Source organism: Scomber japonicus, chromosome 19 (assembly GCF_027409825.1).
Source record: "Scomber japonicus isolate fScoJap1 chromosome 19, fScoJap1.pri, whole genome shotgun sequence".
Classification (NCBI taxonomy): Eukaryota; Metazoa; Chordata; class Actinopteri; order Scombriformes; family Scombridae; genus Scomber; species Scomber japonicus.
Genome location: NC_070596.1, coordinates 24,633,130 through 24,649,191, shown reverse-complemented (window position 1 = coordinate 24,649,191; position 16,062 = coordinate 24,633,130). Strand labels below are relative to the sequence as shown.

Sequence of the window (16,062 nt, the reverse complement as noted above, 5' to 3'; positions counted from 1 at the left end):
AAGAAGAAGGAGGAGGGATAAGAAACAGAGCCATTAGCAGGATGGAACATGCATTATCTCTCAGCTACATCTAAACACAGGCACCAACTGTATTTACAGTACGTGGTCACATTATGAATGGATGGTTTAACTCTACGGTGTTATAACATAGTGCACCAAAAAAAAAGAAAAAAAGAAGAAAAGAAACTGAAGAAAATCTTTCCATCTATCTGTGTTTATTTATGATCTTTAAATATGAGTAGTTTCCTGGACACTAGTTTTTTTTTTTTGTTTTTTTTTTATATTATGTAAATTTAAGCAATACTGAGAAATTCTCTTGCAGGTGAGTTTCTTAAATTGGATGCATCATGCACATCTCCAGGTTCAGGGTCTATATTTATATTCTATAACTCTATTGGATTATCTTTGCATGATTTACATTAAAAAAAATTTTTTTTGCTTTTTCTTTCTTATCTATTTCCTGATTCATCTTATAATGACTGACTTTGTGCAGTCCCTCAGTTCAGCCTCTCTCTGAAACAGGTTGTTGTAGCTCCTGTCTCTTTAAGACGCCCCTCCCGATGAGCCTGCTGTTTTTTGGGTGGTTAGCTTCAGGAAGCTGCATCTCAACTTCACTTCACTTTTTTTTTCTTTGAAAATGGAAATAGGCGAGTGGATGATGTAAAACAACCAGTGGAATAACCTTAACAGCAAAGACTACTTAATGGACGCCCAGTTGTAGACATGTGTGAACAATCTACTGATATTAGGATTAGGAAGTAGAATTAATATTGCAAATGATGAGTTCAGAGCAAATCAAGGCCCTGGATTTTCATTTTCAAGGAGCATTTTTACATCCATCCATATCAAGACATCTAAAATCCACGATCACAAAAAGCACATGTCCCCTTTAAAGCTGTATTGTAGTTTTAGACCCACAGGCCCATTAAGTGTGTTACATTCTGCAGTCCCTACCTGAACTGTTATCATATTAAATATAACTGTACTATACTGTAAATATATCTACTCTTGATGTATCGTTGTATATCCTTTATTGCTTTTGCATAGCTGCTGCACGTTAGGACAGTGAAATAAAACCTACCCTATATTTAACAGTCATTTGATCGAGTGCCAGGTGCCATTACTTCTTTTACTCTTCATTGCAAACATGCCGTATATAAGCAAACGGACACTAGTTTTGACAGTTGGTTCAGTTAGCTTACACCTGGCAGTTCACCCACATCATAACCAAACACAGTCTGAATTTACAAAAACAGGTGGTGTAACTGTCTCTAGGTGTTTAAACATAAATCTATTCAGATTATTCACAATAAAATAAGGGATAGATGGGGCAGTTATGTCATTTAAAAACACACATAATTTATAAGAAATGCCTCTATAAGCAGCTTACAGTTATGCTGTGACACAATCAGGGGTAAACTTTCATATCATCCTGTTGCACAAGCATCTGGCTCCAAATAAACTTTCCCAGCGCAGGTTATTATGACCTCAACATACAAGCACCATGGACTATGATACATAGTGCATATAACCAGGTGGAGGTCAAAACTCTACAAAAAGGCACCGTCAAAACATGTTTAAGGTTTCTACATCACAAAAGGAAGTTAGACTCATTCCATATAAGTACTGGATTACACAATATGTCAGCTTCCGTTGCCTTTCACCATCATCTTTCCTTTAAAAAGAGAAATATGCTGCTCGTGGAGGTTGGTTGTGTTTCAGCAGACAACCAATATGTTCTTTTGTTGTTATTTCTACAGGTAGATCAGACCATATTAATAATCAATGGATTATGACTTTCAACTCATAAAAAGGAAGATAATCAGCTATTTTATCTCGATTGCTTGTTCGCTGGGTCAAAGTCTGAAGTTTAGAGCTTAGTGCGCTATATCTTTTGGTCTGATGCCTGCTTTGGCTGAGCAAACATGAATTATCAATCAATCAATATTTCCAACAAAAAAAATAAAATATTAGAGCCACTTAATGTAGATTTTTTTCCAGCCAGGGTTAAGGAAAAGTCATTTTTACACAGGATACTGACAGAAACCATTAGACGAATCTTACTGACTGCTTATCGTTACTAACTGGGCAGCAAACAATACAATCTGACTATTTTAAACCCCAAAACACAACAAACTCACTCAACTATATTAGCCTTGTAATCCTTGTAACCTTTTGCCTTCTTGATTCCTGACTCGGTGCACCACAACAGAAACTAGTGAAAACTATGGAGGTCTGCCAAGCTGACGAGTTTCATCTGATTTCTTCTCTCAACAGAGCATGGCCATTAACATCAGCCAATTATGAATGATGGATAGTTTGATCAGTAAACCCATACTGCCTGCTCTACACTTATCTGAGTTTCACTGACTCATAATACAGTGTTGACAGTCATCTCTGTTATTAAAGGATATTGTATGTATGTGTGTCTGCTGGTCAAAAAACATCTGCATTGATTTTAAAAAGGTTGGGTGTCAGCCCTTTAAATGCCTATTTGATTACATAGAAAACAGTGCAGTAAGCCAATAGCAGTTCCCTTTCTGTGTACACAGCATGAAGCACACACGTTGCAGTTTTGGCAGCTGCCGGTGCCCTTTCACCTACCATTCCTCTCTCTCCCTCTCTCTCCCTCTCTCTCTGCAGCTGAGAGCCGCCCAGAAGAGCTCCTGAAAGCAAGATCAAACCTGACCTGCCCCTCCTTCCTTCATCTTCTTTTCCACCCTCAGCTTCACACACATACACACACACACACACACACACACACACAGTGGACAGTACCAACAATCCTTTTGTTGTCAAAGCAGAGAACAGACAGCAAACAAATAAAATAAAGGTGAGCTGCACAACAAACAAAGTCGGCCACCTTAACTAGTATGAAATGGTGACAAATAGACATCTATATTAGTATGTTTTCATTTTGTTATGCTGTTACACTTGCATACTTTCTGTTGTGAATATTAAATCTAATAATTAGATAACTCTTTCACTTTGACTGTACATCAGATTAGGCACTGGCATCCTGAAGCTTGTGTGGTTTACCGTGTTAACCTCAATATCCGTTCAAATAAACAGGAAACTTTTTGTGAGTAAATATGCCCCTTCAATTAATATTTCCTGTCACTTCAAATCCTTAACAATAATGCTTGATGCTTGAATAACCTCATGACTGACATATTCTATTAACTGCTGATTTAGATAACCTTAGGCTGATGATCACCCACCAAATTTTGTCTGCAATACCTCAGGAAGGATCAGTGGATATAAGACAAGGTCTAAAAAGGTGAGGAAAAAATGGGATAAAGCCAGACAAGAGGAAGAACCAAAAAAAAAAGGTGTATTTATACGTGTTTTATGTGCTTTCAGAATCAACAGAGCATCGGTGTTGAACAGCCTTTCATCCACTGAGGAGCGGGAATGCTTCCAAAACATTGTGGATAAGGCCGATGATGCAGAAGGCAGAGCAAACACTCAACTGGACCTTTTACTGTTGCTGTTGACCTTTACCAGCCGTGACTACAAAGACCACGTGCGCTGGAGGTGGGGGAGACACACTCAAGCCACACAGAGGAGAGAGAGGAGAGAAACTTTTTATACCGGTACATACACAAAAGCATGCACAGCTACCCAAACAAACTGAAAAACAAAAGGGACAGAGGAGCAGGAAGAGAGGCAAATGCAATGATAAAAGAGTTAAGAAAAAAAAAAGAAAAAAAATCCAGGCAGCACACTGTGACATTGTCACCAAGGTCAAGTAATAAATACCCTAACCTTGTAAGCCAAGGGAAACTTTGTGGTTTTCACACACATTTATGTAGCTAACTAGAGCATGAGCCTTGGCATTTAAGTTCAAGCACATAAGTTCACATTCAAGAGAATTTATTGTCGTATTAAAATGCCAAAACATATGACGTGGCTGCTCTCCAGTCAACAGTTACGCTATCATACACAGTGACACACATACAGTATACACTATAAACAAGTATAAATGGAAACACTGACATAAACAGACCTGGATAAATAGACCTGAAAGCAAAGTGGGTTACTGCCTATCAGCTTCTGTGTCCTGCAGACTGTTAATGACTCTTATCACCTCCAGATAAAAGCCTGTAAAACACTCATTTCAATGTTTTTCCTGGAACTTGTATAAAGAATATATTAAAACATTGTATGGTATACTTCATTTACAAGCAAGGTTCTGCATTACAAAAGGTAAAGAGGGCTGACGCATGATTTTTTTTTTTTTTTAAAAACAACACAAATCTAGAGCAGTTGTACAAAAGGGAGAATTAGCAAATGTATTCACACCCCAGGATATTAATTCCCTTTGAGGGATTTGTGGAGAAGTGTTGTTAATCATTTTCACTGAGATGGATGAAAGGGAGCTTTTTACAAGTGAGAGCAAATTGTTATTAGTGTCTTTTCTTTTGGTTGCTAAGACACAATGAGTATACATTTGCGGTAAAACAGGAAGCGAGACCCCCATACATCAAGAGGCATTACATCGTACCGCTTTCCAGTCATCACTCGTGCTTTGTTTCACTCATCTCCCTCCCTGCCATTGTTTCTTCATCACATCCTTTTCTAACCGACAACTGAAAACAACATGGACATACATGCTGGAGTCACACACACACAGACCCACACACACACCCACACACACACACCTACCTTACATCATAAACTCAACTAAGAGGACCAACAAAGTTTGGTTTATGCAAAATAAAAACAAACAAACACTCTCTGGAGTACAAAATGCAGCTTTAAAACCCAAAATCTGTAGCTTCACATGTTGCATTTAAACTCCACCGGAAACAACAACAGAGTGATGCTTGTACCATAATCTTACTTAATCACGCTTGGTATTTTGCCATCAAACAGAGAGAGAGACATTTCAATCCAGTAATTCAACTTCAGTGTTTTGATTTCACTTGAATATGTTCCAAGTAATTCTCCATATTACTGAGCAATGAGTCAAACAATGAAAAGAAATTAATGTCGGTAATAAATATTTTATGATAGAACAAAGTCTTCATCAGAGAAGTCTTGTTTATTTAGTTATTAAGCAGTGATTCATGCATAGTCGTTGAAATTTATATGCCGCAATCATTTTAAGTTTGCACAAGATTAAAAGAAATTGCCTGTTGTTATTGATACTTCACGATTCAAGAGAGAGACATCCTCATCTCTCACTAATAAGCTGGTCTGAGCACTGAATATGAGACAAACAATCTTTGCTGTATCTCACAGAATGAAGGATTTAAGATTGTCCAAATCAGTTTGGACAGAGTTAATAACAACGCACATCAATGCCAGTTGACTGTTTGCTAAGCCTCGCCCAATAATTGCCTGTCGAGCCGTCTGATCTCTCGCCGTAGGTGATAAATGTAACTGAATTACTGCTCAAACTTCTTTATATGGTTGGGGGAAAAATCCTTAATTTCAAACAGGCTGAAATGAAACTTGTCACTAATGTAAACTTTTTAATGTTTCCAACAGACTTGTTTTAAAAATGAGAATCTTGTAGAAAGGGTTGTGAGGGATTTATGGCCTTAACATCTGTAAAATGCCCATGGACATCTGTCCAATGATTTGTTAACTCAGGAAAGACACATGGTAGTAGAATTGACTGTGTCTAATTTGTTAGGAAGTGAGCAGTGTCCAATGCTTGGTTTATGTTCTTTATTACTTTATGACTTCCCTTCTTCAAATTTCCACTAGGAGTTACAGTATAAAAGCAGAAACGGTGTGTCATTCTCTGTGCTGGCAGGTAAAGAGTAAAGACAAAGATTCATCACTCCGTCGTCTGTGATTCTTCAGGGAAACATCAACTCTTAAAAACTTCTTCCATAGGGTCGTCATAATGTTAAGTTAAGAACTAATCCAAATATTAAAAGGTATGATAAGGAAAAACTCCAGATCCAGAGTATCACTCTTACTACAGCACCATGCACATGCTTCAGCATGTGGAGAGAAGCTTGACAGGCCTGCTGTGCCTAGTTACAGTTGCTAAGCTATGGTTGGCCAATAGCTGTTTGGGAGAAGAGGTATATAAGAGAAGGAGTGTTGTTTCTGTCTCTCTAAATATTAAAAAACCACAGCATTTTTCCCTCTCTCCTCTCTATTAGTCTACACAACTCCTGAAACAACCACACAGTGGGATTATATAATTCAACTATCATTTCATGCAGTGCTCCAATCTTGTAAACTGTAGTGAGTGAACTCTTGAGATTGAGAGCATGTTCATCACTCTTTTTCTCAGGGTCAACTGCAGCAGAGCAAACTATGTTCTGGCCGACCTTGTCACCCAACATCTGTCTTGTTCAAACTCCCCAAATTCCAAGCTGGCCTGAATCTCTCTTCTTCCCTCGCTCTCTGCACTGGGGATCTCAGTGTTTACCCATGAGGAAAACAGCACACTTGAAAGTCTTGTGGTTCGAATCCAAATAACTTCACATGGCACACCACATTGCAATCACCCCGTCACCAAAACACTTTGTTACTCGCCTCACAGTGACACTTTCCCTTCATTAGCTAAAAGAAATCTTAAGGCTTTGAGTTTCTGAACTTTGTGTGGTCTCACATGGGAATTCAGTTTCCTGTGTTGACATGATCTAAAGTTGGAAAAATAGAGGGGTTCTTTCTTTTGGCGATTTCACAAGACTATCCATATAAAGATTCATTATCTTCAGCATGTAAAGAATTACACCATGCGTTATTTTTTCCACCACGCAAGTCATGTTTTCCTGCGTTTGAGTACATTGCCTTAGAGACTTACTGTATGCATTACATCAAATCTGGTAGACTGCATCTTGGATTTCCGCCATGAAAATACAAAAGGTCGAGTGATAGTGAAAACAAAAAGTTATTTTATTTAAATAAGTTGTTTTCTGATTTGTGTTTTTTAGAAACAAGGATTTCTCAAACAGGATCCTTTACAAACTCCCAATGGATGCATAAAACATACGCTTCTTCTCCCAGCACAACCATATTTAAAGCAAGGTCGACCCACACACACACACACACACAAACACACACACACACACACACACACACATAAACTAAGGTTTGACTGCTGAGCCAAGTTGAGCAGAAGAAGAACATTATTTGTTCTAAATAACCTTTTAAATGGAGTTGCTGCCTCTTTAAGAGTCATTTTGCATGAAGCCTGTACACAGACTGTAACAGCGGTGGTAATTTGGATGACAGGATCGAGAGAAGATTGCTGCTAAGTGCACCAAACACTTTATTAGGAACACCTGTTCAAACTAATACAATCCAATACAACATCTCTGCCATCAACTCTATGAAGCTTTTCAGTTTTTGTTGACACTGTCAGACTACTGTATGTTTATTATTGAGGTTGTAGTGGGTGGTGGTGTACTGGAGTGCATTATATTGAAAAGTGCTCGACCATGTTTACTGTAATGGTGTGGATAAAATTAGGAAGATTTAGTATATTAATTACATTACACAGGTATTCCTAATAAAGTTATTGGTACGCATGTTTATTCAGAAGGACTTTGACTTTGCATTCAAACTGAGATTAAAAAAACATTACAGAATACATCACAAGAGCTTCAAATTCACCCTAATTTCTAATCTTATAAACAATTTCTCTTACCTTGTTTCCCTGCGATGATGTATAATGACCCACGTTTAGATTCCGACCTAATGACATACTGTTTGAGTACCAACAAACTAAACCACCCGTATGGCTTCAAAGTGCTCTATCATCCGTGTTGAACCCGGCTGTGGACACATGCAAAGCACAGCGACACAGCAGAGTCAAAAAATCAAAGATGGAACCTGGAAAGACTCGGTCCTGAGTGAAAAAGAGTCTTAACCAGATTGTGTTAATCCTCTTAGCCGCAAAGCATGCACTGACACTGGATGTCCCTCTAATCACCCTGACTGGCTGCCTGCTTAAATAAATGGCTGCTTATTTAGGGGTGCACTTCAGGGCACAGTGGGAAGGTGAGTTAAACATTATCAAACAGAAGCAAACACTGATAGACAAGCAAGCAAGCACTGATGCAATGTGTGGCAGCTGCCCTCTTACTTCAAATAGCAGGCTTTATGGACTAAACCAATAAGCCAATCAAGTGCTGTATCCAATTAATACTAATGGTAAGAAGGAGACAGAGAGCAACATCAATTTGACCTAAGATTAGGAAATTAATCAATAGCTATCAAAATATGATCATTTCCTGTTGAATAATCAATCCATTTGTTAAATAAAGTAGTTCCTGTTAGTTTTTTTCCATTGCCTCTACATTATTGCCAACAAAACAATGCGAGATAAAAGCTTGAGATGACAAACACTGTAAGAGCATCACTATATTCCAGCTGTGTTATTATTCACAGCACCACCCACCCACAATTCATAAGTAGTCGGCTTCAGGCTATTACATATTATTCATCCATTTCCAAGTTGCACCTACCACAGATTGAGGCTGAAGCAGAAGTACCTTAAAAAGTACAATGTCACCTACAGCTGCTAGATGATGGCTCTAATTGACTCCCATTCATAAAAGTACTAGTCAACAAGTCAACAGCTAAATTCTGGCCCTCAAACAAAGTGTGCTGGTGGTCATTTTGGAAATTATTGTTCCTTATCATTGTTTATCTCAGCTTTGATGTGTGCTGTGTGGGTGTTTATTGACAGCTGGCCCACCTGTTGCTCAACCTGATTCGGCGACTTGCCCTGAGGTGACAATATTTTGGAAAATTTAATGTTACCTGAATATGACAGCTGCCCTTTGATTAAGCAGCTAAAGTTATCACGCGTGTGCAGCACTAGGGTGTTCCGGTAAGCTGAGCACTTTGCGTCTGAGGTAGCAGGACGGTCTTGGCTCCAAATGGAAAAGTCTATAAGCCCCAATTCTGGGCTTCAAACTGACTCCAATGTAAACCAATTGGTGGGTCACTTCACATCTCACCTCACCAAAAGCATCATAAACACACATCTCACACATTTTTCTCCATGTGTTTCCATTCATTTCAATAACTGCATAGTTGTATAAATGCTCTATCAACATACTGATAAAAACCAAAACTGTTTTATTAGTCAATCCATCTCAGATAATAAGTAAACACAACCAAGATCAGTGGCCACAGTTAACCCCAAAACTGTTTACAGTGTTCAGTGAGGCGCTGTGGGACAGTAGCCGAGTGGCCACATCTTAAAGGGGTGCTCAAGTGATTTAGTATTGCACTTCCATGTGGTTGAGTAGCTTGTGACAAACAGATTTTTATGAAAGATGAGTTCAAATCGAAGCAGCTTTCCGCCTCTTATATCATTCAAACCACAAATACCCTGAGTCCTACAAAGTTGGGTGTTTGATATTTCAATAATAATCATTGAGCTGTTGGCCAGCTGCCACATTGAAACCAGCTCTACACAGAATCACTTCCCTTATAGCTGCCTTGTTCATTCCAACAATAACACATATTAAAGTTTGGCGGTTTGGCTCAGACTCCTACCCCGAAACATATCTGTGTGTTGACTTCACATCAGCCTATAATGCTCATGCGGAGGGGAGACTGGAAAGGTGGATGTACTGTAGTTTAATGTGTAGACAAACACTTATTTTCATTATTGTCTACTGTGTGAATTATTACTCTGATGAATGTATTAATCGTTAAGTCTCTACAATGTCAAAACATTGTGGATGACGATCATAAATTCACAGAGAACGAGGTGACATGTTCACACAGCTCAAAATTCAACAATGTTTAATTTACAATTATACAAACAGCTTAAAAGCAGCAAATTCTCACATTTTAGAAGCTAAAATCAGAAAATGTTTAGCTTTTTTTGTCTGATAAAAGTCAAACTAATAGTTGGCCATTCATTTTCTGGCAAGTGATTTATCATGTTAGCACTTACACTACTTGTGTAGCTTCAACGATTCATGCATTAGTCCATCAACAGACAATTAATGGCAACTATTTCAATAATAGAATAATCCGTTTAGTAATTCTTTAAACTGGTTGCAGCTTCTCAAATGTGAGGATTTGAGACCTTTTCTGTGTCACACATGACAGTAAACTGAATATCTCTCTATTTTGGACTCCTAATCGGACCTTCAAGTTCTTCAACCACACTTTTCACTCATTTCTAATAGTTCATAAACAAAGTAATTAATATATATTCCTTAGCTGCAGCCCTATATTTCATGCAGAAATGCCACACTTTACCACAAGGTTGTATAATATATGGAACACGTGACTATAAAATGACTTCCATGTCTGTCTGAACTTCTGTTAGCCTCCATTTATTTCCTGAATTCAATCAATTTTGTATAATTATACTGGGGATTTTTTTTTTTTTTAAATGAACAAATCTCTCTCAGAAGTGCTTGTATGCTAAACATATCCACAATAAATGATAAATGAGTGTCCTACTAAACTAAACAGAGTAAATTCAACAGCTTTCCAGTTGTTTTAATCCACAAGTTAATGCAGTTTGCTAAGTGCCAAGTGTCACACATGGTTAGTCCCTATTTGAACAAACTCATTACTCATAGCAGAGGAGTGCGCAGGCTTGATCAAACCAAACTGCTCCACAGGGAAATGCTGAGAAAGATATTTCATTTTAGTATAGAGCCAATTTTATTTCCCTTTCTCACTGGATCTGTATGTGGGTTGTTGTTTTTCAGCACTCCAACATTATTGATTTGCTTTTAGGGAAGTCATTTGTTATTTGGTCAGAGCAATCATGTTGTTAAATGATTTAAATGTTCCATACAATGCATCATTCAAAGTGTAATACAAAAATGGGAAAACATGGCGCTGAATCTATCAGTTGACAGCTGCAGCCAGCTGGGGGACGGATAAAGATGAATGGATGTAAAGTCTGTGTAATAAATTAAATCTCACTGAAAGGAAATGAAATAAAAGGAAATAAAGCAGAAGGACAGAAGGGTTTGAAGCACACAAACCTTCTTTAAGCTAAATAAATGATATATTACCTAGTTTATCGTATTTTTTAAGATTGCTTTTCTTAACCACAAACTATGACTTCGATTTTTTTTAACGGAGGCTGGCATCAGCAGGGCAAGACACAATGCTTTTTGCACCTAAGTCCACGTCTGAGGAAGCCCCTGGGTTTATGTTGGTGCTCCCTCTGTGTACTCAGGCTCATCCACCTGATTGTCAAGTGGCTACTGTACAAACATCTGCAGTCATTACAAAAACCAAAAGATTAAACCTAGAAGAATAGAGGAAGGTCTTCTCTTGAGAATAATCCGCCATATTTGTTTTGGACTGCTGTTTGGACAAAATATGACATCTAAAAATCTAACCACTGACATATGAAAGACATTTTTACTATTTTCTGACATTTTATAAACAAAACTATGCAGCCAATAATTGACAGATTAACTGATAATGAAAATAATCCTGTTCAGCCCTAGATCTATGCCACAACGACCTGCCTCCTTCATACCACAGTGGTAACATCCATTTCAAATATCTTACATTGCAGAAAGTGTGACATTTAAGGCTTAAATCCATTGGGATACGACACACTGAAATGCAAACAGAAATGCAGCTGTAGCATCAAAAAGATACGCAAGAGAATGAAATAGGAAATGGTGGGATTAAGTGTAACACAACTAGGCAATTCCTGCCGTGTTGCCACCACAACATGAGAGGTAGTGAGAAAGTACAGACAAAGGATTTATGATTATGAGGGGGGGATATAAAAGCAGACAAAGAAAGACAAGTATATATATATAATGATTAACACACAGACAGGTTGTGTATCTTGGCAAGCAGTGTGTCAACCTTCCGAGCAGTTAAAGCATAGATATGCAGATAGATTGGTATTAAAATACAGATAGATGTACTTAGATAAAATCCAACTGTCCTAAATTTAGTGTAGAAAAGTCCCATCGTCAGGCTGATGGGAATAACACTGTACAAGTATACAGACAGAAACAGAACACTTAGCTGTATACTGTAGCTATTTTATAAGTTGGTTCACATTCAATGACACTTAAATATGATATGTCATTATTTATGTATTGGCACGGTGAGAATCAGGTGCAACTACTGCTGAAAACTTCCTGATCTCAAACTTGTAATGCATCAATAAACTACAGTGAAAACTCCTATTAAAACGTACGTGAGCCAAAACCTGTTCATAAATCTGAACTGTATGCTCCCTATTTTAATCTTTTTTTCTGTTATCTTATCTTGTGCATGAAAGGAAGGATTATGTGTGGGATAATCTCATCCTGACTGTAGATAATGTCCTCTGTCACTGCCCACCGCACTGGACCGATTTAGATGTCTGGGATGAACTAAGATGTGACAACCCTGAGATTTTGTGAAGATATGCGCCATGTAAACATTGCAGGAAGAAAAACCCCTGTAGACACTGGTGCTAAGTCTGGAAACGGAGTGGTAACCGAGTCGGTCGGTGCTGAGTTCTCAAAAGACTTTCCATCTATAACTCAACAGCAGCGAGACAAAAGTCAAAAGGTCAGGGTTTCCTAATTAACCCTACAGTAATGCCACTGCAAAGGCTGCGCTACAACTGGCAGATCATCTGACCTGTTGTGGGTGTTTAGACCCGTGAGGTGTCTTATTTAGTTCAGTATAGAGGCTCAAATTACACCTGCTATTCTGCAGCCAGTACAAGGGAGGGTCACAGGTTTTAAATGAACGAGGAGCTCAGCTGAAAAAGGGCGCAGGGTTCATACAACACATGCTCTGGTTCAAACTTGGGGCATGCTAGTGTTTAGTGTTTAGTGTCTGTTTAAATTTAATTAACAGCTACTGTTCTTTTTAAAAGAGAAAACATAGCAATTTAATTAAAAAGGAGACATATTATGCAGATTTCTAGGTCTATGTTTTTATTCTGGGGCTCTACTAGAATATCTTTGCATGATTTATAATTAAAAAATGTATCTATTTCATTTATGTATCTCATACTGGCTCTTTGCAGCCCCTCAGTTTAGCCTCCGTCTAAAACGGGCCATTTTAGCACCTGTCTCTTTAAGGGCCTCCTTTCCTAATGAACCCACTCTCTTCTGATTAGCTAGCTTCCAGTAGCTGCGTCTCAGCCAACTTCTGCCGGTTCCAAAGGCTATGTAAACTAAGATTAGTGGTCTAATTTTACTTCTTTTACTATGTGTGAATCTGACGTTTTTACAACCAGGAAGTAAAGTTAACATTGCAAACATCTGCCTGGCTCCAGAGGCTACTTAAACTTGTTGTTAACTCAAAATGGAAACATTTCAAATACGTGTGAACATATTCAAGCCCAATTCTAATCAGAAATATGCAAATTATCAACCTACTAAAAACCGCCTTAGGAACCATAGCAACAAATGGTACAGAAGTGACCGCCGTTTGTGGCCATGTGAGATAAGCTGACATCATCGTGAGGAGGAAGTTGTGTGCTAACTTGGCAAACAAAGCATTTAGAGCAGGTTAAAGCCCTGACTTTTGACTTAAAAAGAGCATCCCTACATACTTTAACCATGTTTAATATCCGACATCAAACCATTATATGTCCCCTTTAATTAAAAGCATACATTTCAACTGTGTAGAATAGTTCCTATAGTCTGTGATATCTCAGCTCTATTAGACTAATGGACTGTCAAACTGTTATTCAGCCAAAACCAAATTACTTGAGCAGTGCTTGGTAGCAAACATGACACCACCCGGGGGTATTTTTTTTCCAAGAGGATGTTGGTGCATGTCGGAAAGTCTGTTATGGTTACTGATTGAACAGTCGGAGCCTGCATAAACAGAGGGATGAGTATTGATGAAATGATCTAGATTACATCTTTTGGTTTCATACTTATTCTACTCTTCACAGTAAGCACAGTTATAGCTCTAGTCTGCAAGTCTGTGCATCTCCAACCTTTATGATGAAACAATGATTCAACTTTTTTTTGATTTATGACTGAGGTATGTGTCATGCCAAAATGTACCAATCGTCTTACTAATAATGCTGTGCACTGCTTTTGGGATACTGCGTGATCCAAGGACGCAGAGCAAAGCTGTAAGAGTGGAGGTAATAAATAATAATGTTACACAATGTTCTGTATTCTCCCATTGCTTATATTGGACATGATAAAGGATGACAGTCAGCCACACCTACACCCTGAAGTCATGCTGCATGATTATTATGCTTTAGGAAAGGTTATCTCAAACACACCCTTGCACACACACACACACACACACACACACACATACACACACACACACACACACACAAATATACACACAACCACAAGGCTGCATTATACTCATATGAGCCAGTCTAACCAGTCTGCAGAAGCACCTATCTAAAGCCTTATTAAAAATTAAAAGGCTGAGACATGGATTTTTGTGTGTTCCTCATTTTCCCCATCTGTTTCCTGAATAAACACCACAGTAACCGCTCCCTCTCCTCCTCAAGAGTTAGGTCAGCTTGAGCCTCTCGTGTATTATCATTACAGTCAAGTCACAGAGGTAAACATCCAGAAAACATACCATACATACCAATTGATCTTTGAAAAACCCAGAAGGTTCCTTTAATGATGCTGTAAAGTTAAGTATTTCAAGTGTCTGTAATGACTCTTCTATCCATCTGGACTCTTCTATTCCATCTGTTGCTCAATAAAAACACATTTTAAACCCATTTCTCAAACTGCAACTTTCTTAATTATTATTTGTGCCATGTCAGCAAGAAACATCAATATACATATCAATATTAGTGAGAGTACTTTTTTCATTTTTTTGGTTTACATTGTACAAATTGTGCAAGGAGAGAGATGCAATTTCCTGGCTACCATCTTTGTTTAGATTAGGAAAGTGACTCACAACATGGGAAAGTGTTTTTTTCTTCTTCTATGCAGTAGATTGAACTATTTGAATGAAAAAGTATTCAAACAATCTTTGGAGGATCCTTAAAATACTTGCAGAACAGATACAGAACTTGTGCTGTTTGTAACTTTATGAGTCATTTTCTCAAGTAATCATTTAGTCTGTGAAATATCTTAAAATTGTGAAAAAGCTGCATTAAACATTTCTTAAGAAGCCACAGTGATGTCATCAACTTTTATGGAAAGATACTCAATTCACTGTTATATTTGACATCGAAAAGCATCAAATCTGTGGAGCAAGTACCAAGAAATGAAAAAAAATGACTAAAGCTATTATTAGACTGTCAACATAGATTCAAGCATCAGAGAAAAAAATTGGGTGGCGGAGGGTTAAAACACAACAAGGCTTCAGGAAATGTGTTGACAAATCAGAAAACACACCATTTCAGGAAACACACAATGTGGTGAAACACTGTCCTCACATTTATGACGTGACACTCTCTTTTGGTTTTGCATTATCTTATCATGTTATGGTTTTTTTCTGAATGTGTTTTGCACTTAAGAGCCACCTTGGACTAGAATTAGGCTACAATAAGCAACATTGTGGGGAGGGGGGGAAGGAGGGGTGGGGGGATATAACATTAGTCTGTGACTGAATGAAACAGAAGTAGTGCATCAGTTTATATAGTGCATTTTAAAAAGGGACTCAGACTGGATGGTGAGTATATGACTTGGAAATAGAGTGGAAGAAGTCAAAGGAGCACATTGCATGAATTATAATTAGACTCTGAGCTGCTTAGTGACTGACTGACTGACTGACTGACTTAATGACTGCAAACAGGAGCTCAGCTAAGAAGCTCGTGCAGGTGTTTGTTTACAAATATTTTGACAGCCATATCACAATTAATGACTCTTTTTTTATTTTTACAGATTTTAAAAAGGGATTACTGACACATTTCATCTTAAATCGCTGCGACTAAATCTGCTTCACATGCTCATTCATCTGTGTTTACCTTTTCGTCTTCCTCACATTCTTCATCCTCCAATGTCTCCTTGTCATCCTCTGTTGCTATCACACTTTCAGACTCCGAGTTGGGTTCATCATCCTCATCTATAGACACCTTGATTTCCAAGACATCCTTCATTTCTTCCCCTTCGGACAAGGTGTGTGAACCTGAAGACGACAAGCTGTCTCCGCTTCCAGATGTCTGAAAGTGCCCTTGCTCCATTACGTCAA

At 38.1% G+C, this 16,062-nt stretch overlaps 1 protein-coding gene across 4 annotated transcripts in view; it reads right to left on the bottom strand.

Annotated features, from left to right (window-relative positions):
• Positions 1-16,062, bottom strand: part of mast4 (microtubule associated serine/threonine kinase family member 4) — a 102,813-nt gene extending 86,751 nt beyond the window's left edge. For 3 of the 4 annotated variants that reach the window (XM_053340705.1, XM_053340706.1, XM_053340707.1), the window contains exon 1: positions 15,839-16,062. In XM_053340705.1, the coding sequence (XP_053196680.1) occupies positions 15,839-16,054 (216 nt within the window). In that variant the 5' untranslated portion in view covers positions 16,055-16,062. Of the gene's footprint in view, positions 1-7,621; positions 7,901-15,838 lie in introns of those variants that run through there. The other variant, XM_053340708.1, reaches the window with a different exon arrangement.